This window comes from Lepidochelys kempii, chromosome 10, assembly GCF_965140265.1.
Source record: "Lepidochelys kempii isolate rLepKem1 chromosome 10, rLepKem1.hap2, whole genome shotgun sequence".
NCBI classification, from domain to species: Eukaryota; Metazoa; Chordata; order Testudines; family Cheloniidae; genus Lepidochelys; species Lepidochelys kempii.
In genome coordinates this window covers 72052968-72080011 of record NC_133265.1, presented here as the reverse complement: position 1 = coordinate 72080011, position 27044 = coordinate 72052968, and the positions used below count along the sequence as shown (strand labels likewise).

At 42.3% G+C, this 27044-nt stretch overlaps 1 protein-coding gene across 14 annotated transcripts in view; it reads left to right on the top strand.

The window, feature by feature from the left end:
- Positions 1 to 27044, top strand: part of AKAP13 (A-kinase anchoring protein 13) — a 330778-nt gene that overhangs the window by 278776 nt on the left and 24958 nt on the right. For all 14 annotated transcript variants that reach the window (XM_073304193.1, XM_073304191.1, XM_073304188.1 and 11 more), the window contains 10 exons: positions 5567 to 5738; positions 13378 to 13445; positions 16212 to 16278; positions 17750 to 17885; positions 18846 to 18958; positions 19297 to 19443; positions 20680 to 20930; positions 22040 to 22165; positions 22281 to 22398; positions 24130 to 24378. In XM_073304193.1, the coding sequence (XP_073160294.1) occupies positions 5567 to 5738; positions 13378 to 13445; positions 16212 to 16278; positions 17750 to 17885; positions 18846 to 18958; positions 19297 to 19443; positions 20680 to 20930; positions 22040 to 22165; positions 22281 to 22398; positions 24130 to 24378 (1447 nt within the window). The remainder of the gene's footprint in view (positions 1 to 5566; positions 5739 to 13377; positions 13446 to 16211; positions 16279 to 17749; positions 17886 to 18845; positions 18959 to 19296; positions 19444 to 20679; positions 20931 to 22039; positions 22166 to 22280; positions 22399 to 24129; positions 24379 to 27044) is intronic.

Genomic DNA, 27044 nt, shown 5'->3' with positions numbered 1-27044 from the left:
GAATAATTGCTTGTTCAATGAGCATCATCCATCCTGTGCACTGAATGAGTCCTCTGGAAAAAACAGTATATGATATGATATATAATAAGACTATATCATAATGCATATGCACCAGGAAGCTGAAATAAGGTAGCATAAGCAGCTTTAATTCTGCCATGCCCTAATTTTTGAGTGCTTGACTTTCCAAACTTAACAGTCTTTTAACATAGGTCTTTGTGTGGTAATACAATAAATGCACAATAGTGCAGTCATCTCTGGTGCATCATCTAGAGATTGTGACATCTTTAAGCCCTTATGCAAGGGAGACCAGTTCCCGTTTGTTGATCTATCTCGACAGGATGCATGCTGTGGTCATAGACAACCCCAGAGCTGCATCCGATTATGACAAGTTCAAAAGAATATGACAACTGTCCCTGTTCTCCAGTGCAAAGTTCAATATGAGAGAATATATTTATATAGAACCCTTCATACAAACCACTTGTGAGAATTTGTGAAGTATGTACAGTTGGGGGATTTGCTGACAGTCCTTGCCATAAGGTAAGAACTGGGAGATCATAGTTGATCACAGTTGTATATAGAGAAAGATTCTAAGATTCTGTTAGGATGAGGGATAAGACAGTACATGGAGAATGCACACTGGGATACTTCCCGTATCTTCGTCTGTTAAACCAAAGGCCACAGAGACTGCCACACGCTGGCTTATTTGTTCACTTTAAAACCTTCTGATAAAACAAGAGTCCCTCCAAGATGGTAAACACAATTTGCTTTTTAAAAGCTCGCAATAGCTAGCAGCTTTGACTTTTTACTAATTGGCAATGCAGAGTGATATCCAAGTCAAACACTTTTTTTTTTTCTTCTTGCTTCAGAATATTTTTGTGTTTAATTACTGCAATTTTATACAGTAAGCCTGAGAAACACAGGTTCAAGTTCCTCAGAGAACTGGATCATCACAGAGAAGAAGAGTTTTTTAGATTAAAACATGAAAGACAAAAAACAACCCTTGAAAGAGGAAGTGGAACAGGAAGATTTGGTTGTTTCTAACTGTTTCTAGTAGAGCAAGAGGTATAAACATACAGTTGCTCCTAACAGATTTTACTCTGCTCAGAACTTGGTTTTAGATAATGCAGTTTTCTAAGATCAGTTGTAAAATAAGCTTTCTGACGAAGACCATGACCAATATATATTTTTTTAAAATTATGTTAACAACAATGCAAAAAGAGACATATAGGCACAAGGGAAATTAAACATGAAGGGGGAATAGATAAGTGGGTAATTTTACCAGTGAGTCTAGTGTGCCACATCATGTTACTTCAGTTTTACATTGGTGAAACTCCATTCAACTCAATTGCATGTAATGGTTCATATACACACAATCTCTACTGTGTGATAGTGCGCTTAGACAGAAAAATATTCAGCATTTCTCCCATTTTCAAAATGAATTTCTGGGGCATGACAGCAAATATGGAATCAAATTAAGAAAAGCAGGGTAAGTAATTTCTCCTGTCATTTACTTGTGCAGTTAGAGTGGGTGTCTGCATCCAGGGAGTTTTAAACACCACCAGCTTTTCAAAATAGCATTTCAAAGAACTGTGAGATTGTAAACGTCTGTGAATTAAATAAAAAACAACCAGTAGCTAGAGATATACAAAAGCAACCTCTCTAGCCATCTGTATAAGTGTTTTGATACTGCAAAAGTACTAAATACTGGGGAAGTACACTAAATGTGCATCTATTTCTAACAGAATAAAATTTTCTTTTCATAAATGCCCTAAGTATCATAGAAGGGTTGTTTTATTAAATCTCTTTTAAAGTTCTGGACTCCAATTTAAGTGCCACTTTCCTTTTAAAATTCATTTACCCTCCTCACTGCCCCTCTGATTTTTGTAAACAGGTCTAGCTAGGGGAAAACAAGCAGTGATACAAGCAGCCGCAAAATAGTTACAATCATCTTTAAGGAAGTCAGCAGCTAACACACCTCCCTCCCTCCCTTGCCCAAGCAATCTGACTTCCTCTCCCAATAGTCTGTCGTGGCAAACTGAGCAGACCAGTGTGCGGTCACTATGGACTAATACGCATAGAAAACAGCTCTCCTGTCCCTGAGAAATCATGTCGGTAAAACGGTGTAGATTTAGTGAATTACCTGAAATAACAGTGAGACTAGTAGGACTTACGCATTGGGAGGTAAGAACTTAACTGTTACTTCACACTGAAATCTGATGCTTAAGTATGCTGCCCAGTGAACTGGTTCCTTCAACCATGCTGCTGGTTTTTTTATGGAAGAAAAATGTTTCTATTTTCATGCTGTTATTTGAAGGAAACTTCAGTAATGTGTAGTGTAGAAAGAACATTTCATTTTAAGGTAATGCTTTGTGATGTGTTATTAACCCACCATATGAAAGATTTCAGAGTAGCAGCCGTGTTAGTCTATATCCGCAAAAAGAAAAGGAGGACTTGTGGCACCTTAGAGACTAACACCTTTATTTGAGCATAAGCTTTCGTGAGCTACAGCTCAAGACTGTCTCCAGGGCAAACAGCTCACACAGGTTCCACCTTCCTGGGTCTGACCTCGGAGCATTCAGCATCCTCTGCCCCTCCGTGCGCTTCCCACAGCGAGTCTGCCCGGGGGGGCTCCTGGGGAAGCCAGAGGGTCCTGCACCCCAACTTCGCAATCAGACATATGACATATGAAAGTTGGCTTTTTGCTCACTAAAGGTGGTGCAGTATTTCCTGTGTCTAACTGAAATCATTAATTTTTTTTAAACATTTTTTCTTTCTTTATAAAATCATAAAGGACGGTTAATATCCCAGACCTCAAAATTACCAAATTGCAAAAACCTGTCTTTAAATACCAGCTGCACTCCCTTAATCTCATTTAGCATTGCTAGGAGTGTTCATAGAGGCCTAGGGTCTGGCTGAGAGTAAGATCCTTCCCTTGGAGGTCTGAGTTCCTCCGAGTCTGACATTCAAGCAAACCTTTTGGTCTTGATTTACTACCACTCTTACAGCGTGTAAGTCCCGAGCCCCTTCCAAAGTGAACTCTGCTGGATTTGCACAGTTCAGCAGATTGTGGATGGGACATGGAGCCTTTCACCTGTACGTCACAGGGTTCTAATCCAATCTAGATGATCTAGAGGACTGCTGGCAGTTTCAGGTTTGTCTGCCCCAGATACCATTGTCCCATTTAATACTGCATCCTAAGTATCTTTCATTTCTGTAGATGTAATACTGAGAGGGGCTCTGGGGCCAGTAATGGAGACAGTCAACTTTAGTTTAAAGGCGGTATAGGGATGGACTCAGCTTTGGATTCACAGAGAGACAGACAGAAATGTTAAACTTGTTACTAATTATTTGCATGTGACATCAAAGGCTCAAAGGTTTCAGAGTAGCAGCTGTGTTAGTCTGTATTCCCAAAAAGAAAAGGAGTACTTGTGGCACCTTAGAGACTAACAAATTTATTTGAGCATAAGCTTTCGTGAGCTACAGCTCACTTCATCGGATGCATTCAGTGGAAAATACAGTGGGGAGATTTATATACACAGAGAACATGAAACAATGGGTGTTACCATACACACTGTAAAGAGAGTGATCACTTAAGGTGAGCTATTACCAGCAGGAGAGCTGGGGGTGGAGAGGGGGCGGACCATTTTGTAGTGATAATCAAGATGGGCCATTTCCAGCAGTTGACAAGAACATCTGAGGAACAGTGAGGGGTGGGGGATAAACATGCGGAAATAGTTTTACTTTGTGTAATGACCCATCCACTCCCAGTCTCTATTCAAGCCTAAGTTAATTGTATCCAGTTTGCAAATTAATTCCAATTCAGCAGTCTCTCCTTGGAGTCTGTTTTTGAAGTTTTTTTGTTGAAGAATTGCCACTTTTAGGTCTGTAATCAAGTGACCAGAGAGATTGAAGGCTCAAAGATTTCCTCATGGTGACTGCAGAACTTGTATTCACTGTCCTGGTATTAACTGCTTTGTTGCTGTTCCTCAGGCCTGCTGCTGAGCAGCAGGAGGGCTCTTTTATTTGTTTATTTAGACCTCTATTGGAAAAATGTTTAGCTGCAGGCATGTTACATATCATTTAACAACATATAAATCCACAGAAAACCTTCATAATTTCACTTTCGCCTCCATGATGTCTTCTCTTACAAAAGCCATCATGGTCTCAATAATGCATTGAGACAGAAATGATTATTGTTGAGATGATAATGGGGTCGCATCGTGTAATGAGCAGTTACATTTTTTGTGTGTGTATGTGCAGATATATATTTGTTGAAGGGTTGAATATTACTCAGATTTGTATTTTGCATGTGCAGCTCCCATGAAGGTGGCAGTGATGCAGGCCACATACTAGAGAGCTAAAATGCCTGTGTTTGTTGTAAGTTAAGACCCATATTTAATGGAACTTACAAACATAGAAGGAAACCAACATATTGTCACTTCCTATATTATTTCATCGTCTCAGTATTTAGTCATCTGCTACCTCAGGCTGTGCAAAATGGGAATGTTTGCATTTTCTGTGATTTAGTTTGAATCACCCATTAAGCTTCAAGATTGTGAGGGAACTTCAAGCCTGCATATTTAAAGCAGCATAATCTTGCTGATATAACAATCTCTTTGGGGGAAGGAGGAGGGACCCTTCTGAAAATCAGAGCGGATGGGCCTGAAGGCTTTGCTAGTCAGCTTGCCAAAAGCAGCTGTGCTCTGGATTCCCAAAGTGAGAGTAACCAGTGTGGCCTCTTTAACGTTTTATATAATGCTTTGATGCTAGTCTAGCTATGTATCTGACCAGTCTTATCTCCACTGCTATCAAGACATGGGGAACTCAGAACCTAGGCTTTGCAAAGCAGCCATCATCTGCCTTTACTGGTCTCTGCAATTAAGACAGAGCACAATGAACAAGCTGGTACTGGGTAACCTGGAGTCCCATTTAGCCATAGTTCAGTAAGTCAACCTACTCTACTGTACTATGGATAGAAAGTTTCTGAAAAATCCATTTCCCCAAGGAGATTATTCACAGCTCATTGAATGAAACTGAAGAAGGCAGCTCAAACTAGTCAAGAGGAAAATAAGGAAGAGAATTCTATCAGCCCACCCCAAAATAAAGGTCCGTCTTTCTCCTTTAAAATACACTTAAAAAATTAGTTTTTACATTGGCCGTAAAAATTAACTTCATATTGAAAGTTTGGCCTACACAAAACCTGTTATTTTAGTTATGCAACAATCCGTTGAAAGTGCTGAAGAGATTGAGTTTTCTCAGGGTGCCATTTAGTAATGATCAGAACCAGGGCATATGTTTAAAGACAAAGATGGGAAGAAACAGAGATGCTCTGATGAGAAGAGACCTAATTTCTTGAGCTGCTGTACTTGCAAAATGCCTGTGTAGAGAGAGGACACAGGAAATCCATAGTGTTAATGCTTTTCTGCAAAGGTTGTAAATTTGCTTCCCTAGCTAAGATTTATGAAGACATGTGGCTATTGGTAAGGTGTGTATGGATCAATGTACTCATAGCTCCAACCATGGGGGATTTGTCACTAGACTCTACTGGTCCTTTTTCCCTTTTCAGGAAAAAGAGAAAGATAAGGAGAAGACTAAAGAGAAGGACAAAGATTCCAGGGAGAAAGAAAAAGACAAGAAGATGTTAAATGGACACCTCTTCAGTGCAGCCCCTACTGTGGGTCCAATCAACTGTTACCACTGTATGAAACCTTTCAACAAAGATTCATACCTCTGTGCAAGTAAGTAGTTTTTTCTTTGTGTTCCACTGTTGGTGGAAAGCCTGTCAGCCAGAATCAGGATGCTGGTCATGGACCTTTTGCTTTATTCCCCCTACAAGTTTGAGAATTCTGATCAGGGAGAACCCGATCTGGTTAATGTCTCAACCTTTCATGTCAAGTAGCAAGGGTTCAAATATGACTCTCAAGTGAAATGGAGATTGATTTTCAATCTAATTCATAGCTGATGTTTGGCCCAGTTTACAGGTATGATGCTGTTCAGTATAGTCATCTGTATCTGTTTAGAGGTAACAGATCAGGACTGTGGTATATTACTAGTGCTTGGGACTGAGATGCATTGTTATATAGCTTTTGGGGGTGATAGGGAAAGCTAGCTTGCGTCATGACTGTTTAGTTTTCCATTTTAACTTCAGGAAAAAAAGAACTCTCTATCCTATCCCTAGCCTGCCTCCTGCTTTAGCTCCAGCAAATATTGATTCAGTGTTCCAGTGAGATCTCGGTGGTAGCAACACAACATTTTGAAATTGGAACACACTCCCACTTTTCCCATCACATGTGCAAGGTGATGATGGTGTGTCTCAGATCAAAGGACTACCTTTTTTTTTTTTTTGCAAGCTAAGTTGGTTGTAGCAGTTCTATTTAAACTGCTTTCAGACCTGAATAAATCCTGTGCTCTGAAGGTTAAGAGTAGCTGCCCTACTCATTGGTGCATCTTACCATGCATTCAGGTGCTTTTGGTAAGGGGAATTTCCAGGTCCCTGAGATGTGCTTACTTGTTGCTGATGCATCAGGTACAAACCTTGCCGGCCAAAAACAAAAACCAGGTAGTTTATCTATTCCCTGCCTAGTAGTAGCTGTTGGCTTGGACTAATGTAGTCTCAAGGGATAAGAATATAATGCTGAAAACACTATATGAACAACAGCTATTTATTGATGCATGCGTAGGGTGAGTATTAGTGGGGAAGGCGTAGACATATAAATGCATTGGTGTTGCAGAATATGTAATCCACGCTCTGTAGGTATAAGGTAGCTAGGCTTGGCCACATTCGATTTTAATAGTAAATGTCGTAGTAGTAAATAGTAAATCAGTAAATGTCGGTTTCAGCTGCCACGCTGAAATCAAAGAAAAAAAATATCTGTTGGTACCAGCCTGCCTGCGGGCAGCCCTCTGTGTGAGTGAGTGGGTCCACGACAATAAAGCTCTTCTGCGCTGCCTCAGGGCCAACGACACATGATCCCTGCAGGCGCACGGTGTGGTGGAGAGGCCACAGTCCTGACCTGGCAAAACAGATACCCCTGGCCAGGACTGCGAGGAGGAGTCGTCGTCATCCCTGGCTGCGGAGGTAGCTACCCTGCTGTCTCTGCAGCTGGGGACCCGTTCCTCCTCCTCGAGGTCCTGACCAAGGTTGGGGGGGGGTCTCTGCTGTTCCCCACTAGGACTCCAGCCTTCCCCACACCATGTATGTGCAGGCTTTCATTGTCACTGGCCACGGAACTTTGCCAGGAGCCCCCTACAGCTACACTGTCATGGCCCTACTTGCTCACTCACCAGCCAGGAGTGTGGAAGCTCTCCCAGGGCTGGAACTGTTCAGCAGCAGGGTGGCTTCCCCTCCAGCTGGCAGCTTGTCCTCCTCCTTACAGTCCTGGCTGGGGTTCTCTTTCCGTTGCACCATGATGACTGCAGCATCCCCCTGCACAGGGACACCTCTTCAGCCCAACTGTCAGCACTGCCCTTAATCCAACTCTACAGCTGTAAAAATAAAAGTAGTTACAAATAGAAAAAAAAAGTTAAAAATTGGGGAGGGGAATCGTCAACTAAAAATTGATAAAAATTGTCAAAATTAGAAAAAAAAATCAAATTGTGCCAAGCCTAAACGGAGCATAGACAGCATGTTGGCCACTGGGAGATACGGGCTTCTGTTTAAATTAGTTTGATGTTCTTGTTCTAGCCCCTAAGCAAAATGTTCTTCACATTACAGTCCGCCACATGAAATTCAGTAAAGTTGTCAGACTTAGTTCAGCAGAGACCAAAACAGTCACTCCTTCAGTTTACAGTTCAAAACCACAGGGTATTTAGAAAGCTGCCCTGTGCTGTTGATCGCTTGCTGTTGAATCAGTGATAATTTTTATCCTCATGTTTAGAAACAATACAAAGTATTTACAAGTACCTCTCCTGGTCGAAAGCAGAGGCCACTGGCTCTCAGTCTGGTGCTTGGCTGCTGATCTGAGAACTGCTCAGCATGTGCTGCCTTTCCATTGGGAGAGAGGCTCTGGTCCTAAACTACTGCAAAATAGGAAGCTGTGAATGGCCTGTCCTCCTAGAGGATGCAGACTGCAGCATTCACCCATTTGGCAGGCAGCACAAGGACACTCAACTGCAACAGATGACCAGCGTCTAAAAATGTTGCGGGGCGGGAAGGGAACAATAACTAGTTGTATCTCTAGAGTCAGAGGCAGCTTTGGAGTTTCCTGAAGGAGAAGGGACAGCAGCACGATTGTATGAAACCTGGTCCATGTTAACCTGCCAGGAAGTGGAAAATTTTAACAATTATGTGTGCTTAAATCCATCCTCTCCCCTCCTGTGCTTATTTTTTAAATCTTCCCAATCCATTTAGGGTACAAAACATCACCTGATTTAACTTGTTACATGCTGATGAGCTTAAATTGCTCCAGAAAGTAGCTGCTAATAAATTCCTGGCTGTCTGTGGACCTGTGCAGATAGGGATACGTGTTCCATGCCAAAAAAATTAACATTGTCTTGGATGTACTTGTATGGGTTGCATTTCCTTTCAGTATACAGGTTTAAACTGTGCAAGGTTTATTTTAAGTTAATATGCATGCACACGGCATAGGGTGTGGCGCACAATGAAAATTGCTGAGAGTTCTCTCCTAACAAGACAAATATAGACACAGAAAAGTAAGATGGCTATCGCTATCAAACAAAGGTATTAAACATCTTTGCTACACAATGACAGTAGCTGCTTCCCTGCAGTCAGTCACGGCATGCAGAGAGCAAGGGGAAGATTTTCAAAGATTCAAATGGGTATCAGGTGCCCAGATTCTGTTTATTTTCATGGAAGTTGAGTATCTAGCTGCTCTTTTTGCCTTTCAAAATCTCCTCCTACATATGCACATGTGAAATCTCTCTCACTTAAGCATTGTGCCTAAATATACATCCTGTGTCTTAGCCAAGAATCATCGAACCATAGGGTTAGAAGGGACCGCAAGGGCCATCTACTCCATTGTATGATGTCCACTGTAAAGGATGCTATAATATGGGCATAAGTTTTGTGTGATTGTATTTTTATTTTTTGCTTCGATGGGTGTAAGTAATCCAGCCCTACTTGACTTAGGGATGGTCTGCACTGCCTGACGCGTTGGACTACGGGGGTGCGAATAGCAGTGCATTGTTACTTCCTCGTGTGGACACTGCAGGCATGAACTAAGATTCCTAGTTTGTGTTAACATAGTTCTCTTCAAACAGGACTTCTAATTTATGCCCGCAGTGTCCGCACGGGGGTGTTAGAGTGCACACGGCTATTCAAGCCCACCATCATCTGTACGGTGGCATGCAGTACGCTGTAACATACTGTAGATATAGCCTTAAGATACATCTACCGGGCACACTTTTTGGGCAGCATCTGGGGTACATCCCACAGAACTCCCCTAGCACAGGTAAAAATAAATAGCATTAAAGCTGGCGAAACATGGCTCGGGCAAGTAAAGACATGTCTGAAGGGCATGGGCATGTATGCGAGTATGTACTCTCCATGCTCTTTACTCGCCAACGTCATGTCTCCTCGTCTACACGGCTAAAAATAGCTGGGTCCCACTTCTGGTGCCTTTCCTGCCACAGGAATAGATTTCCCTCAACAAGGGAAGGCTCTGGCGGCAGGAGGTAGTGGAAAAAAGTTTGGGTGGCTTCCTGCGGCAGAATAGGAAAGGCTCTGGCAGGGGGGAGAGGTTCCACCAGTTCCCTGCTGCAGGAGCATTTCCCTTGCACGGGGAAAGGCCCCGGCAGGGTAGGGGCAGCAGGGAAAGGCTCTGGCAAAGGCCCGCCTATCCCCACTGACTCTCCCAACCAAAACCTTTCACTGACGTGTGTAGCTACAAATGACAGTGTGAACGCAGCCTGCTTTTCGCTGCAGTGTATAGCTACACATACGCTACATGCCACCACTGGTGATGTGTGGTGTCGGTGTAGTCAACAGCTTCTGTCAAAATTAAAGTAATGTACGGTGTACGTTAGCTCTCTGTAGAACACGTGGAATATTCAGTAGGCCAGATGAAGCCTAAGAATCAAATATTCGGTCAGGGTGTTTTGTGTCAGATTAAAGACACACTGGTTTTAGGGGCCTGGTTCGTTTGCAGTACTTGCTTCATTTTGCAACTTGCAAAACTCTTTCCAAAGACAGGAAGCGTATTGTTTTGGGAAATGGGATGCAGCACATCAGTGTGTGAAACTTTCAAGCCAAGCAGCAAAGTGTGTTTTTGTGACACCAAAAGAAAGTCGTCATTATGGAGGTGCCAGTAGCAAGTTCATAGTTAAAGTTGTGTTGAGTTTTGCACAAAAAGTAGAGATTTAGCCTCTTGATTATGTCACACATTTTCACTTCCATATATTCCGTGTAAAACAGTTGCTGTCTGATTTTTTACTCGGATGATTTGGCTGGTTTTTGTGGCTTTCCTCCGTCGTTTTGTTCCTCTTCTGTTAATGGAGCCCTTTGGTTTGTGCACAGAAGGAATACTAGATTTGTATGTCAGTTGGGGATGATTGCCACTCATGTATCCCAGCCTGGGTTATATCAGAGGACACCAGCCAGTTTCTACGTCTCACAAATTAAACCAGTTCTTCATCTTGATGATGACAGTCTGCTGATGCCCTTTTAAAAGGACTAATACTCAACAGCAATGGTCCAGAGTTCCATTGTTCACAAAGCACTTGTTGCTTCAGGCTCTACTACTTTTCTGCACTAATGGCCAATATTTGCCGTGGTAGTTCTTAAGAGAGTAGACTTTTTTAAAAAAAAAAAAACATCTGCAGAGCTTTGGCCTATTGTTATAGATGTTTCTAAAGGTCAATTTTTGAATAATTCTGGCCTTTTTTCCCCCTTTCATTTCTTTTTTTAATATAAAATACCAGCCTGGGCAAAGCAGAAATTTTCCCTTCTGTAATTATCAATGGTTTTGTAATTAGGGGGTGAGGGGAGCTGAAGAATCTCCCTGCAAGGCTGAAACTTGTTGCTGGTCCAGAATTTCCATGTAAAAGTATCCAGTGACTTTTGCACCAGTTAAAGTGAATTAATAACTGCTGCCTGGCCAGCTCCCAGCTCCTGTCTTGTCCTAAGTGCTTGGGTTTTTATTGTAGAGATCAGCTGAGGAAGTGACATTTGGGTCTGGATTTGGTTTAGGCTAGGGTTTGAAATACAGGTTCAAGGCCAAAGCAGGGCTTGAGTTTGAATTTGACAGCACTGAAATCTCACAAGCTGTTCTGACAGGATGTCCGTTCCAGGACAGCAGAAATCTTATGGAATCATTTGAGAATTTTTGAAAGTTTTCTGCCATCATGTGTGGTGGGGAAATCACAGTATTATCTGTTTTTGAGAGATTTTTAGCTCCATCAGAGCTAGGCCCAGAACCAGAATTGGAGGGGCAGGTTTGACTCAAGGGAATCCAATCCTACCCCACCTCCAGAAGTGCGAAGGGATTCAGATTTAGAGGTTCTTCCCTCTCATAAAAGGTTTTTGTTGTTGTAGTTTCCAGGAACTTCATTTGTGAGATGTGTACAGGGTTGGAGGGGCCAAGGGGATTACCTAAAGTGGGGTGGGGCTATTAGTACTTTTAACTCAAATAATTGGACTGTAATATTTCTAGCTTTTTCTGACTTGGGTCTCTCCTGCTTTATTAGTCATGGAGACTTATGCTATCCACTAAGGTGATGGCAACTCATTGTAAAAGCATTTTCTCGCTAGACAGTATACCAAACAGAAGTGGCACTAGCCTTGTAAGAGACTTCCCAACCTCCTAACTAGAGTACATATAGGAAACCTTACGTGTGTTCAACCTCAGACAAGTTCTGACTTTGCATGTCCTGGCAGTCTAGCGGGATTGCTATCATGGCAATGCTTTCAGCCTTGGTCAGGCCCAGTGGCATCACTTCACTCAATTCAAGAGCATCATTGAGCAGCAAGGTTAGGGATTCTTGACCAGCCCTCCTGTGGCTGTGAGGATCACAGGAGATGTTACTACAAGCATGAGCAAGGAAAAAGGGGTGTTGTATCAAACAGGAAGGAGACGAGTTCTGAGGCAAGAAAGAGACAGAAAGTTCTCTGGGTCCGTTGCAGTTTTTTCCCTTGATCCGAGATGTGATCATCTTTATGTTTTTACACAGCACAGCAGGTTTTTGTCTTTCTGTTTCATATGTACAGGAAATTGTGGGAAGTCAACAAAAGAGCATAAACCCTAACGCCCATTACTGCTGTGAGACACATTCAACATGCATGCACATCCTTCCATTTAGCAGACACATATCTGTGAACTTAATGATGATTTGGGCCTTTTTGTTTGTTCGTTCAGGGGTTTTGCTATTTCGGGTTTTATTAGAAGCCTTTTAAATATATTTTGCAAACTAAATATTTAAAATGGATTTCCCTGTCTAGACAAAAGTGACCAGGTATATTTGCTGAATCTAGTTACATTGAGTTTCATCTGAATGTTTTTAGGCTGGGGATTTTCAAGGAGTTAGTTAGTAACCAAAATCCCATTATAAATCAGTGTGTGATGGACATGTTACTCCCTGCGCCCCCTTTGTAGAGCCCAGTGTTAATGGACAGCTTATCTCCAGGATGATTAGGACAAAATCTGATGCACTGAGTGATTGGCTAACTCAGGGCATTAGGATGTGGAGCTTTTTCACCTCCAGTCGCTGGGTCATGTGCAAGCCGGGTTGGTATTAAATAGTGAGTTGAGAGTTGTTACCTTTGGAACGTATCAGTGGCCTATATGAAATGAACTGAGGAATTCAGTCTAGGTGGACAAGAGTCTAAATCGCAAACCCAGTGTCCGGACTCTCATTCCTGTTACCTTCTCTGGCGTCTCTGCAGAGTGGTAGAAGATATAAATATAAAGCAGTGATCTTTTTTCACACTCGTGCAAGATTTTTTTCCCTGTTCCTTTCCTGCATCTGGTTTCCTGTCATTCGTGCTCTAATTAAGATGATGTTTGTGTTTAAGGAGAATCTTTTGCTGTTATAATCGACCCCTACTTCTGCCTTCCTGTGAAGTCATAAGTCTTCAAGCATGTCCCTAGTTGTTCAGTGGCTCCTGTTCACCCCCTTATTTTTCATCTAAAGAATAACAAGCATCTTTGTTTGTGTAATTTGGGGCATAGTATGCTATTGATTTTTAAGTAGAACTCCCAATCAGTTGAAATCTGTGTGGAAATCTTGTTAATAATCAATCAATCATATGGCCTCGTTATCATGGAAGGCAGCACATTTGGCAATATCTAGAGCTGCTCTTCTAGTATATGAGTGGAAGTGACAATCCCTAATTACTCCACAGTCTCGCATAGAAATGTAAGAGGAAATAAAAAGGCAAACTTCTGACCTGGCTTTTTGTGTGTGTGTTTTCCCACTTTACAGACTGCAATGCAATTGTTCACAAAGGCTGTAAGGAGAGTCTCGTATCCTGTGCAAAAGTCAAAATGAAGGTGAGAGGCTTCATGTTGTCTGCTGAACATAACATTTATTTTGAAGTGTTTTAGCATGCAGACATCTTTTGCAACGTGTGCAGGAATGGAATTTCCAGTCTGCTGGACATAACGTCATAATCCCCTGTTATGAGGGATCATTTTCCTCAACTCTCCTGAAATTTATGATACTCGCCCAAATTGTAGATTAATTCTGCTTCCCTTGTCTGATGTGACTAGGGAAAAATCATATTCTAAGTTTTGTAAAATGCAATTCTGTTTGTTTAGAGCCATGGGAATACAGGGATGGGGACAAGTGGTGGAGGAAGAGGGAAACAAGGACTGGGACTTGGAGCCGAGCACAGGGGAGGGGGAGGAGGTTGCTCATCTCCCTCTAGTGACTGTCCCATATAAAGGATGCCAACCTACTACTGCTGTGAGTTACCATGTGAGCCCAAGTGACAGGTCTGTGCTGTGGATCTAAAGACTCCAGCAATGCTGCTGATTTTATATATATAATATATATATGTATAATATAATATGGGAGTCAATATGGTTTCACAATATAGAATTTGTTTTTTCGGTTTGATTTTAAAAAAAGCTAGGAAATTACTTACGAAAAAGCCTACTGTATGAGAACATTGTGGTTGAAAAGTCAAGCACTCAAAAGTTAGGAAATGCCAGAATTAAGGTTTGGCCTCTGCAAACTTAATTTTCCTTCTTGTGCATATGCATGATGATACAGTCTTTACATGATCACATACTATATTTCCACAGGACCCCCGCTTCATTCAGTGCAGAGGATGGACAGTGCTCAGGAAATTAATCAGACTTGTGTAGTTAGAGGGCTGCAGTACTTAGGATTCCTGGCCTCATTTGTTGTAGAACTTGGAAGGTGTGTGGTGAATGAGGCTGGGGCTTTCAGGAAGAGGAAGCATAGTCTTTTTGTTTAGTCATTCGAATGCCACCCAGCCTCTGCCACAGAGTTCCTTTGTGATGCTAGACAAGTCACTTAAACCAAACTTTTCTAACGTGACCCTTGTGTCCTTCCCTTTCTTGGTGCCTAACTTGAGATCCTGAGGTCTGATTTGCAGAATTCCAACTGAAGTCAGTGGGAGCTCTGTTCCGAAGAGATAAAGTGCTGTGTTCTCTGAAGAATCAGGCTACGGGCATCTCAAATCGGACACTCACAATTAATGGATGCTTCTGACATTTCTGCTTCCGTGCCTTAGTTCCCTATCAGTAAAACGGTAAAAAAAGAAGAAGAATTGAGTAAACTACTCTAACCTACACTCCATATTCCCCAAATCAGAAGAGTTTGCCCATATTTACCCTCCACTACACTCCTAGGAGTAATAATACCTTACCTCATGGGGTGTGTGAAGATCAACTAATTAACATTTGTGAAACACTCAGGTGCTACAGCACCATTGAAAAGGCCATCAGGAGATTAATACTTCTCTCTGCAGGGTAGGGTTTGAACAGGGTGCAGTAAGCACAGCGCAGAGCCATGCATTGAACAACGAGGATAACACAGATATTGAATAGCAGTTTGTTAATGGAGCACCCCTTGTCCTGTGCACCTCTGTGTGACCCACGTGAGTATGTACCATCCCCACCGAGCAACTGAGCATGCTGCAGCCCACAACTGCACTGGATTTCCCCTGCTATTGCTCCTCCTGGTACCAGGGGCCGCTGTGGCTATGGGCACAGGAACCCAGAGCAGGAAGATACTCTCTCCTGTGCCCTCCACACTCCCCTGGCAGCAGGGGAAAGAGGCCCATCTGGAGTACAGCAGGGAGAGGAGTCGGGCCTGGGTGTGGTGGGCACAGTGAGCAGGGAGATTGGGATGAGGTTGCAATGAAATATAGAATAGCTCCCCAGTCTGTGAGCACCGTCCATCCTGTGCACTGAATGAGGCATGGATCCTCTTAAAAAAAAAAAAAATAGCATCTGATCCTGTAATTAGACTACAACATAATGCCATGGAGCCAAATTAAGGTTACATGGACAACCTTAGTTTTGGCATTTCTTAACTTTTAAGTGCTAGACTTTGCAGCCTTAATATTCTTTCAAGGCAGTTTTTGTATGTTAATATCGCTGAGCGCCTCTGATTGGAATTCATGGTTCTCCCATGTGTGGGGAGCTCCTTTCCCATCCTGGTTCACCAAGCCACCATGCTCTTCTTGTTCAAGTCTTTCGCTCCTGTCCAATGTTCCCTCTAATTTTTGACAGGCCGTGTGCTCAAAAAGTTTCTTCTGTGCAAATTATTGTGCTTCTGTGCAAATTATTGTGTACGTGGCGTTTTGCCATGTGCGTGGGGGTTTAGGATCTGTGTGCATGTGCACACGCACAACTTAAGAGGGAACAGTGCTGTCCTGTCTTTCAATCATAAGCTGTTTGAGGCAAGGACTGCGTTCACTGTGCTGAGCACATAGTTACATTTAACAGCTAGTCACTACAATTATGTGTACTGTTCCCTCAATGATCCTTTTGGCTTTAATACACTTCAGCTATCTAGCAATATCAGGATTATTGTCTCCCTATTTTACTTCTTATTGCAAATATTTCTCCATATTTGATTGCATACTTTGTGATGGCTCGGACTGTATCACCATGCTGAAGATAATGCTGCTTGTAGATGGGCACTGTATCTAGGATCTAAGCTGTTCTGAGGGAACTCAGAATGGTGTTACTGCGTAATTAAAGTAAGGTGTCTGTGGATATACACAGCCCTTTATTTATGTTGGGAGCGGGAAAAATTAAACCTATCTCTTTTTCTTTCAGCTACAAAAAGGGATGCTTCAGGCACACGATACCTCTTCGTTACCCACAGTAATTATGAGAAACAAGAGTAAGAAGCCTTCCCTTTCCTCTTTTTCTGGTGTAGCTCCTTAAAAGTTGCTATTTTTCATTGTATTCAGTATAATCTTTTACCCTCGTGTTCAACTGTTACCCATTTCAATACGATGAAAGATAAAACAGTTTAGGATACAGGAATAAAGTGATTATATCCTGTGTGATACGGAACATTTGGGATTTTAGAGGCATTGCTCATGTTGTGCAAATGGTTGGGCCAGTTTTGTGGTACCCATATAACCTTATGCAGATACAAGCTATGGAAGAAAGAGGCCATGTTTTTAGTATTGGAGACACAGTATTTTTAGTGGTCCAGCTCCTTTCTGTTGTTTACACAATGCAATGGAGCTAGATTTTGGCTGTAGCTGGCCAGCTGAGAATTCTCCTGGAGCGAGTAAGCTCTCGGCTGGAAAGATGACATCATAGGTGTTACCTGCGTTATTCATAAACTGTGAGAATGTTTAAAACAACATCGAACTGAGTGTTTTGTTCAATGGGGAAGTTAAAATGGAAGGGGTAGTTCCAAACTGGGCCATTTCAGTAAGCTGCTTTTGTCAGATGGACCAGCAGCATCACTGTGGGAAACAGGAAGGCTGAACAGGGAAAGAAAAAAGAGGGAGTGAGATGCGGGCGCTAGTGATGATGTGAAGAGATGACCAAGCCCTTCTGCATAACTGGAGGATCTTTCTCTCTCCATCGTGTGAACCAATGGATAGTCAGAAACTCAGTCCTAAGGGGGTCAGGGCAAATGGAGGGTTGGAAGAGCTCAAAGGAGGTGATAAGAGCACCAAGGCGAGTTGCTGTAAGTGACTGTTTCGGTCATTTTGTAATAAAGTTCTGCTCAGCTTCCCATGAGAGTGTTTCTGGACTTGTGTATTCCACCCAACCCTCCCTTCCAGCAGGCACTATAGTGAGGAGTCAAAGGTCTTTCTTCCGACATTAGGAAAGCCCAGTGTTCCATTTGGTGCTCTGGTCACCACTTCCCTGCACAGGAACACAATCGAACAATTGAACAGTCTCACAGAAGATGATGACTGAGCATTTACATTGTTCATTTTTTCTATATTGCCGTAGAAGTTATTTATACATAAGAATATTGTGTCTTAAGAGTTTGGAACTGCCCAGATGGGTCAAACAAATGTAAATCACATTGGTGTTCAGTATAGGCTCCAGACTTACCTGGGGACTACTTCTGAAGTCTTACTCAGGCAGAACTACTAAAGTGAATGGAAATTATGTCCTGAGCAGGGATATCTGGAATGGGCCCTGTGTTAACAAACCAGTAAAGACAGAGAATGAGGCTAAATTTCAGTGGAGCTATGACAGTTGATACCAGTTGAAGAGGAGATTATTTCTCAGCAAAGAGGAAGTGAATTTTGAGAATCTTGCTTGGTCGAGTCATCATAATGCGTTAGCAAGGAGTTTGGATGGTGTTTCTTACCAGATATCTGGCATTTCTCTTCTAGCCTCACAACCTAAGGAGCGCCCTCGGTCTGCAATACTTGCCCCTGATGAAAGCACCGTAACCTCAATATTCAATAACAGGAGATCACAGCAGACTACAACACTTTCAAAAAGCGTCTCAATACAGAACATTGCAGGGTAAGCCTCTGTGTGTATGTGTGGTATACATACAGTATGCATAGTGTAAGCAACCTACATTATTCCCCATATTTCATTAGGAATACATTTATGGGTGTGTGTCATGTATATTGATGTATAAAATATCACAACATATACAGAAAAACAAATACCACATACTGTCTGAGGAAAGGGGTCAAGATGCAGTTGCTGTGGGAACTATAACTTCAAATTTCCTGTGTGTTGGGAATTAAAATTTTCAGAAGTTTGCATGTAATGCAGCCATTCACAACGTAAGCTAGTAGAAGCTGCATACCATCACACATCATCATGCATTTTGTATATATGTATAAAATAATTACACACACACAGAGTGCTGCTATACATAGAGTTTCCATGATCATTAATTCTTCCATTTTCCCTAATACCAGTGATTTTAGAAAACTGTGTTGGATATGTGTTTGCAGAGCTGTGAAGGGGAAAATTATCAAAAGGCTTAGTTTAGAAAAACATCCACAAGATTAACTGCTTATCCAAATGTTAGATGAATTTCATTCAGCTAGAACTTTGCATGTGCAGACTCTCTTGAGAGATTTCCGATATTCCTCAGCATTAGCTGAGCTGGAAATACAGTATCTTGAAAATAAGGCAGCGGAATGGCAATACAAAAATGAAAATAATTAAATTAAGTTTACCAAACTCTTTCAGACCTCAAATGTTCACTTCAGGTTTTAGGGAAATGATTATTTCAGTTAGAAATGTAGATGATCCAGTTTGTTGAGCCCTAATTTGTAGTTATTAGCATTATATATAAAATATATAAATACATGCGCACACAATACATATACCTGTGCATAATCGGCAACACTTAGTGCAGCTTTCAGTTTTATTTAAAATTATATTTGTTTTGTGTACTTTAAAAAGTTATTGATTTGAATGTTGGAGTCCTGAATGGGGTTCTGCATTTCCTTTTTTCTGCAGAGTTGGCAATGATGAAAGCATAGTACATACTTGGAAATTCCTGTCACAGTCAACAGACTCTTTACATAAAATCAGCCGGGTGAATGAATCCACGGAGTCGCTAACTGATGAGGGTAAGAGATCCCAGTGTATTCATCCAAACACTGAAGGAGATCCCATTGTATTCATCCGAACACAGAAGCATGGCAGATAACTGGTTCTTGCTTGTCTTGTAAACCAGAGTTCAGTATACATGATAGTTGTGGACTTGTTTGGTGCAACTAGCAAGTAACCTATAAAAGTACTTTGCATTGTTTGGTACTTACCCAGTAAAATTCAATATAATTGTTTCCATGTCAGTAAATGAGAGTAGATATGGTGTTTGTGGCATTCAGAACAAAGCCTGAAGCTGTAGAAAGCCAATGGGAATTTCAGATGGGACCAGACATCTCTTTATGCTGCTTTTATGCAGGTGCAGACATGAATGAAGGACAACTCATGGGGGACTTTGAGATGGATTCCAAGCAGCTGGAGGCAGAATCCTGGAGTCAAGTAGTGGACAGCAAGTTTTTGCGGCAGCAAAAGAAGGATGTCGTCAAACGGCAAGATGTCATATATGGTGAGATGTGTATTGGTTAAAGAAAAGTGATCCAATTTAGTTTGTAGAAACCTCTAGGTTTGGATGGTCTGTTCATATCTTTTAGTTTGTGACTAATTTGGAAATGTTAAGTCAAAGGGAGTTTGCCATTGACGTCACTGGGGCCAGAGTTTCACTCTTGGTGTTTACTGGAAATGAAGACCTCCAATACCATCTTACTAAGCTTTGGAATTCTGGATTTCACTTACAATTTGTTTGGATGGTTCAAGGTATCTCCTGGTTTGTCTGGTGATGACCTTTATACACAGTTATCCATGAGTACAGAGTAGTCAATTACTTGTTTTAGCATCTTCTCCCCCTTGATATAAGAGTCCTCTTGTGCTGCACAGAAAAATAACTATATTGAGAGGAGCAACATAGTGTTTTGGTATTATCATCTGTCCTTCTGCAGTGTTCAGATTCCAGCACAATGGTCCCCAAACTTTTTACCTTGCGCCCCCCTTGCTCCCTGCCCTCCCCCGCAACTGCAATTGGGAGCCGGGCGCTGAGACTGGGGCCAGGTTCATGGCTGGGAGCAGAGCAGCAGCTGGACTGGGACCGGGAGCAGAGCCACAGCCGCTCCAGGGGCCAAGACCAGGCTGCGGCTGGGGCCAGAGCGGGGCCGGGTGGCACTCCCTTCTTCCCTGTGTGGAGTTGGCTCAGGCCCCACTTCATGCTCTACCCTGCCCTCCTCCCAAATGTTCCTCCGTGCCCCCCCCCAGGGGGGCAGGCCCCAAAGTTTGGGGACCAGTGTTCTAGCAGTAATGAGAGCGAGCACTTGTTCATATGAACAGAGTATGGGGAGGGCTGATCCACCCCCAAGCTAAGCCCTACCATGCACTTTGTAAAGAAAAAATGTTTTCATGTTGATGATCAAATCAGTAACTATTAAGAGGTAAAAAAAGAATGAAACTGGTATATATCAATGGTATTGGTGTTGCATTTAATGTATTATAGACTGTTTTCCCCAAGTTCACATGTATAAATCCCAGTAACAGTAGTGCAAGTAACACACATGTCAGAATGGGGAATTATGACCCCATAGCACTTCATTACATTGTTAGCTTCTATGAGCCCTTCTAACCAGCTAGATCTGGTGAATGCCTTTCCTTGTCTTAGCAATGCCAAGTACTCTGGGTTGATACAGCGCCTTGTCCTAGAGGATAATAATTTTGACCCATGTGCTTCCTCTGTTGGACCTGTCCTTGTCTCATGCAGAACTGATGCAGACAGAGATGCATCATGTCCGCACTCTGAAGATCATGAGTGATGTGTACAGCAGGGGGATGGTGCAGGAGCTGCAGTTTGAACAGCAAATGGTGGAAAAGGTCTTTCCTTGCCTGGATGACTTGCTGAACATCCACAACCAGTTCTTCCAGCGGATTCTGGAGAGGAAGAAAGAGTCCCTGATGGACAAAAGTGAAAAGAACTTTGTTATCAAGAGGATAGGAGATATCCTGGTGAATCAGGTGAGTGGTGAGAGACACCTGCATGCCCTAAGCACAAGACTGCAAGCCAGGAACTCCTGACTGACAATTCTCTCTCTTAGGGCAGGTCTACACTTAAAACACTGCATTGGTACAGCTGCGCTGCTGTAGCGCTTCAGTGAAGATGCTCTACGCTGACGGGAGAGCTCTCTGCTGTCAGTGCAGTTAATCCACCTGAGCAAGAGGCGGTAGCTACATCAGTAGGAGATGCTCTCCCACTGGCATAGCGCTGTCTACACACTACACATAGTGCTTAGGTCGGTATGGATTTTTCACACCCCTGAGCGACATAGTTATTTATACTGAAGTGGTTCTGTAGTGTAGACCTGCCCTTATGCTGTCTTACTGGTGGCCTAAGGTGAGTCGCACTCCTCTTTGGGTATGTCTACCCAGCAAAGAAAAACCCGTGTCTGGCCCATGCCAGCTGGCGCTGGCTTGTGGGGCTCAGGCTGTGGGGCTGTTTCACTGCTGTATAGACTTCTGGGCTCCAGCCCAAGACCAGGGTCTAGGACCCTATGGGGTGGGAGGGCCCCAGAGCTTGGGTTTTTCTTTGCTGTGTAGACATATCCTTTGTGCCTCCGCTTCCCCGCTTATACAATGGAGATGACAGTAATTGTCCATCTTTGTCAAGCACTTCGAGATTTTCAGGTGAAAGGGTTGCTGTCAGGGTTGATGCCTGTTTTGTTTGTTTATGCCTCATGGGAGGAAAATCATCAGCGCTGGTGACGGTACAGACTGTAGTGTATGGGACTAAGCTGGGAAGCAGGGGATCTGGATTCCACTTCCTGGGTCTGCTGCTGATTTGCTCTGTGACTCTGGGCAAGCCGCTTCACACCTCTGTAGCTCTTTTTCCCTCCCTCTGTCCATCTTGTCTCTTTGGCGTGCCAGCTCTTTGTGGTAGGGTCTCTCGCTCTGGGTTTATACAGTGCCTAGTCTCCATTCTTTAAATTCCATCGATCTAGTTTTTTGAAAGCTACACTTCAGGCTAGATTTGTACTGACTGTGTAGCCGTCCTTTTCGGTGATGGGTGATGCCAAGTGACTGATCCCAAGAACTCAGTGAGGGGCCAAAAGTTTGTTCATGTCTTGCAGTTTTCCGGTGAGAATGGGGAGCGAATGAAGAAAACTTACGGCAAATTCTGCGGGCACCACAACGAGGCTGTCAGTTATTTCAAAGACCTGCAGTCAAAAGAGAAGCGTTTTCAGGCATTCATCAAGGTAGGAACTGGTGGGGGATTTGTGGCTGACCCCCGCAGGGGGTGCATACTGCACGTCGGCACATCTTGGAGGGCGCTTCAGTGGCAGTGTTTTAATTTACGTCTTGTCTTTTTAGAAAAAAATGAGCAGCACGGTGGTGAGGCGCCTGGGGATACCTGAGTGCATCTTACTAGTAACTCAAAGGATCACAAAGTATCCCGTGATACTACAAAGAATATTACAATATACCAAAGGTAGAGCCTGTTCCTTTTCCTAAGCACATTTGTTTCCTCTGTATCTTTCTCCAGGACCTTTCCCAGTAAAACCGCCTAACTCAGAATCAGCCAGCTAGCCCAGTGTTTAGTGCCCAGCTTACTGCTGTAATTAGAGACCTGGATTTCATTTCTTCCAACAGGGTTTCAATCCTCAGGCTAGACAGGCCTGAGAGTGCTGCAGAGATACAGCACTCAGCCCCTGTAGAAGTGAAGTGCCTTGGTAGGTTCATCACTACAGCGATCTCTAGCTAATTATGGAGCAACATGCATGGACTCCAAAGACTCCTGTCTTGTCCACTTCGGATAGTGGCTGAGATAAAGGGGCTTGGGGAAGGGGCAAAATAAGGAAGAATAAGATTCTCAGATCTCCAAGAGGATTCACACACTCGCTTTGAACGTTTCTTCCATCCCAGGAATCCTACATTACCATACTTCTAAATACTGTATTCAAAGAACTTGGCCTCGAATATGACTCTTCATGAGTTATTTGTGATCAAGTGGTTACAGGTGATAGGTCCTCAGTCAACTCTCTCACATATTTCTCTCTGTCACATAAGCACCTCTCTGATTCTGCATGATCAACCCATCAGGAGTGGCCACAGAATCTTAATGCCAGAGGGGTTCAGGGGTTAGAATGGTAGAAACATGTGGGAATAGCCTGCAGAGCACATGCTCGCTATGTTCTTGATTTCTCTCAGTCTCTCACTTAGAGAGCAAAAAGGCTCAGTTTACAGTTTAATCTCACCTGCTTTCTGATGGTGCACTCTGTTTAATCTCTGTGGAAACCCTTTATTAGGTGAGGATGAGGTGTGGCTTATCTGTGCCACTTCATTTAAGATATGGTAAACTCCAGGGGTGTTTTTTATATGATTTCACCCACAAAATCCTCTGGAGAATGATGTATATGTAATGCTTTCTATTCCAGTTTATCAGCAGGTGTGCATCCTACAGATATGTCAGCTAACACTGATGAGCCAAGGAGTGGCAGAGACTGACCACTGTGTCTTTATAATCATTAATGTTCTGTAATTCATACCTTTCAAAAGTTTTCATATATTTTGTTCATTTTTTATAAAGTAAATTTATGTTCCCAAGAGACATTATCCTCCTCATACATAGTCGTCTGTCTCACTGGTGTGGTTTATAGAAGTGTGAGTGAGCATCTCTGAATGTGAAACAATTTATTTCACAAATGTGTCACTTCATCAAGACCCAAACAGATGAAAATTTTGCCACTACCGGAAGGGGACCGTTAATCCAGACCCTTAAAACTCTCATTGCTGCTTTACTGAGTGTTCCTAAACGAATCTGGTATTCAAAAATGGCTGCACCTGATATTCTCACATAAACGGCTATGTGCACAGGGCATTATGGGCACGCGCCTGTTTTTATACACGTGGTCAGGCAGCCATGCACGTGCAGAGGCTGAAAATGGGGTCCTTATTTACGTTGTCCTAGTTTGCCATAGCTTATGCAGAGTATATTTCCTATGGTTCCCCGTCACTGTCTTGGTGTCTGTTTAAGGTTTGTGACAAACTTTTCATTTCTTCCAAATGGAACTTGTCTTAGGAAGATATTTTAAAATAGTGCATCCGTGTGCTATAGCGTTTGATGACTCACGGGTAAGGGAAAGGGGAGAAGTAAGAAGTTAGGCTCTGCATACTCACAATAAGGGTGAACTGAAATTGAGTCTCTCTCTCACTCCTGAAGAAAACGAAGTGGAACATCAAGACTTGACCCAGTCACTAAACCTGGTTAAAGATGTGATTGCTGCAGTCAATAGCAAAGTCAACAACTATGAAAAGAAAACGCGTCTTACTGAGATCTACACCCGGACGGACAGCAAGTCCATCATGAGGATGAAGAGTGGCCAGATGTTTGCCAGGGAGGACTTGAGACGTAGGAAACTCATCCGAGATGGGCCTGTCTCACTGAAAAACTCAGCTGGGAGACTGAAAGGTGAGAAAATCCTACAAATCATGCACCCAAAGGACGTACCCTCCCTGTCTCCAGATGATGGCAGGGCTCATCCATTTTATGACCTGCCACTTCATTCCCTTTCCTTTGGCTTGGTGGTTCCTCTGCCTTTTACACAGGGTTTCTTCTGAAATTGCTGGTCCATTTATTATTCATATTATTTTATTGATTTTTCTGTTTCTAGAAAGGTGCTGTCAAAGTAAAAACCATGAAAAATCCTTCCCTGTGCTCTTAGTAACGCCCTAGATTACTGCCACAAACATTTCTGCTATTTCTGTTACTGCTCACCATTGATGCTGCTTATTTATTTACCTTCCAAGCTTTGCCCAACAAGCTAAGTGATGAGTGTGATGGTGAATCCACCCCCAGGGAAGGGAAACCTTGCTCACTGTCATCTGGGCTTCACTTGCTCCTCAGCAGTCATGGAGGAGCTCATGATAGAACCAACCCCACTCTTCCAGTGGGCACCTCCTTGGGAGACGTGGGATCCAGACTAATAGAAAATTGGCCACCAAGAGTAAATTAAAAATGAGAGCAGCAGGGCGCAATAGTACCATTGCTGGTGTGAATGGTGATGCACAGCTGTTCGCTGAGGGCTTGCAGTGGGAGGGCTTGCATGTTGTGGCTCCAAAGAATATCTTGATTGTAGAGGTGGAAGTAGAAGGGTTTTTACCTGTGCATCCCTCCATATTCTGTGCCATTAGATTCCAAATTTGATATGATCTGTTCTGAGGGTTTGGAGAGGGAAAGTTTGCAGATCGTTTCTAGGTTCCTAATAGGGCTGTCAAGCGATTAAAAAAATTAATCACGATTAATTGCATGATTAAAAAAATTAATCGCATGATTAAACAACAATAGAATACCATTTATTTTAAATATTTGTGGATGTTTACTACATTTTCAAATATTAATTTAACTTAGAACACAAAATACCAAGTGTACAGTACTCACTTTATATATATTTTTGATTACAAATATTTGCACTGTAAAAAACAAAACAAAATTATTTTTCAATTCACCTCACACAAATACTGTAGTGCAATCTCTTTATCATGAAAGTTGAACTTACAAATGTAGAATTATGTACAAAAAAACCCCATCAGTACTACTTCTTGTTCAGCCAATCACTCAGACAAACAAGGTTGATTACAATTTGCAGGAGATAATGCTGCCTGCTTCTTGTTTACAGTGTCACCTGAAAGTGAGAACAGGCGTTCACATGGCACTGTTGTAGCTGGCACTGCAAGATTTTTACGTGCCAGATGTGCTAAAGATTCATATGTCCCTTCATGCTTCAACCACCATTCCAAAGGACATGTTACCATGCTGATGATGGGTTCTGCTTGATAACGATCCAAAGCAGTGCGGACTGACGCATGTTCATTTTCACCATCTGAGTCAGGCGCCACCAGCAGAAGGTTGATTTCCTTTTTTGGTGGTTCGGGTTCTGTAGTTTCCACACCAGAGTGTTGCTCTTTTAAGACTTCTAAAAGCATGCTCCATACCTTGTCCCTCTCAGATTTTGGAAGGCACTTCAGATTCTTAAACCTTGGGTCGAGTGCTGTAGCTGTTTTTAGAAATCTCACATCAGTACCTTCTTTGCATTTTGTCAAATCTGCTGAGACAGTGTTCTTAAAACGAACATGTGCTGGGTCATCATCCGAGACTGCTATAACATGAAATATATGCAGAATATATTTAAAACAGAGCAGGAGACATACAGTTCTCCCCCCACCCCTCCAAAGGAGTATAGTCATAAATTTAATTGACGCATTATTTTTTTAACGAGCATCATCAGCACTTTCAGGTGACATTGTAAACAAGAAGCAGACAGCAGTATCTCCTGTCAATGTAAACAAACTTGTTTGTTTTACCGATTGGCAGAATGAGAAGTAGGACTGAGTGGACTTGTAAGCTCTAAAGTTTTACACTGTTTTGTTTTTGAGTGCAGTTATGTAACCAAAAAAAATCTGCTTTTGTAAGTTACACTTTCATGATAAAGAGATTGCACTTCAGTACTTGCATGGGGTGAATTGAAAAATACTATTTCTTTTGTTTATCATTTTTACATTGCATATATTTGTAATAAAAAATAATAATATAAAGTGAGTCCTGTGCACTTGTATTCTGTGTCGTATTTGAAATCAATATTGAAAATGTAGAAAAATATCCAAAAATACTTAATACATTTCAATTTGTTATAAGTGTGATTAATCACAATTAATTTTCTTAATCACGATTAATTTGTTTGAGTTAATCATCTGAGTCAACTGAGATTAATTGACAGCCCTAGTTCCTAGGAATGTTTGTGACTATGGACGGTGGTAAGGCAAATTATTTCTCTTGCTATTGTAATCTTTGGGTGGACGCTAGAGTTTACTTCATTGCCCTTCTCCAGTGCCTTAAAAATCCCATAGAAAAGCACCTGGAGACCCAGAATTTAGTCATTGAGGATTTTCAGCAAGGATTCCCCAAGGTCAACTTCCCCACAATCAAGTCCTGAAGAACAAAAGGAATGAACTTAATTCTTAAGTACCAACTTTATAAAATGATAAAAAAACATAATTAATAATAATAATAATTACCACGTAATTTCTGCAACATTACATGGTTATTTTATAATCCACATGTATTACCTTTACAGTTAT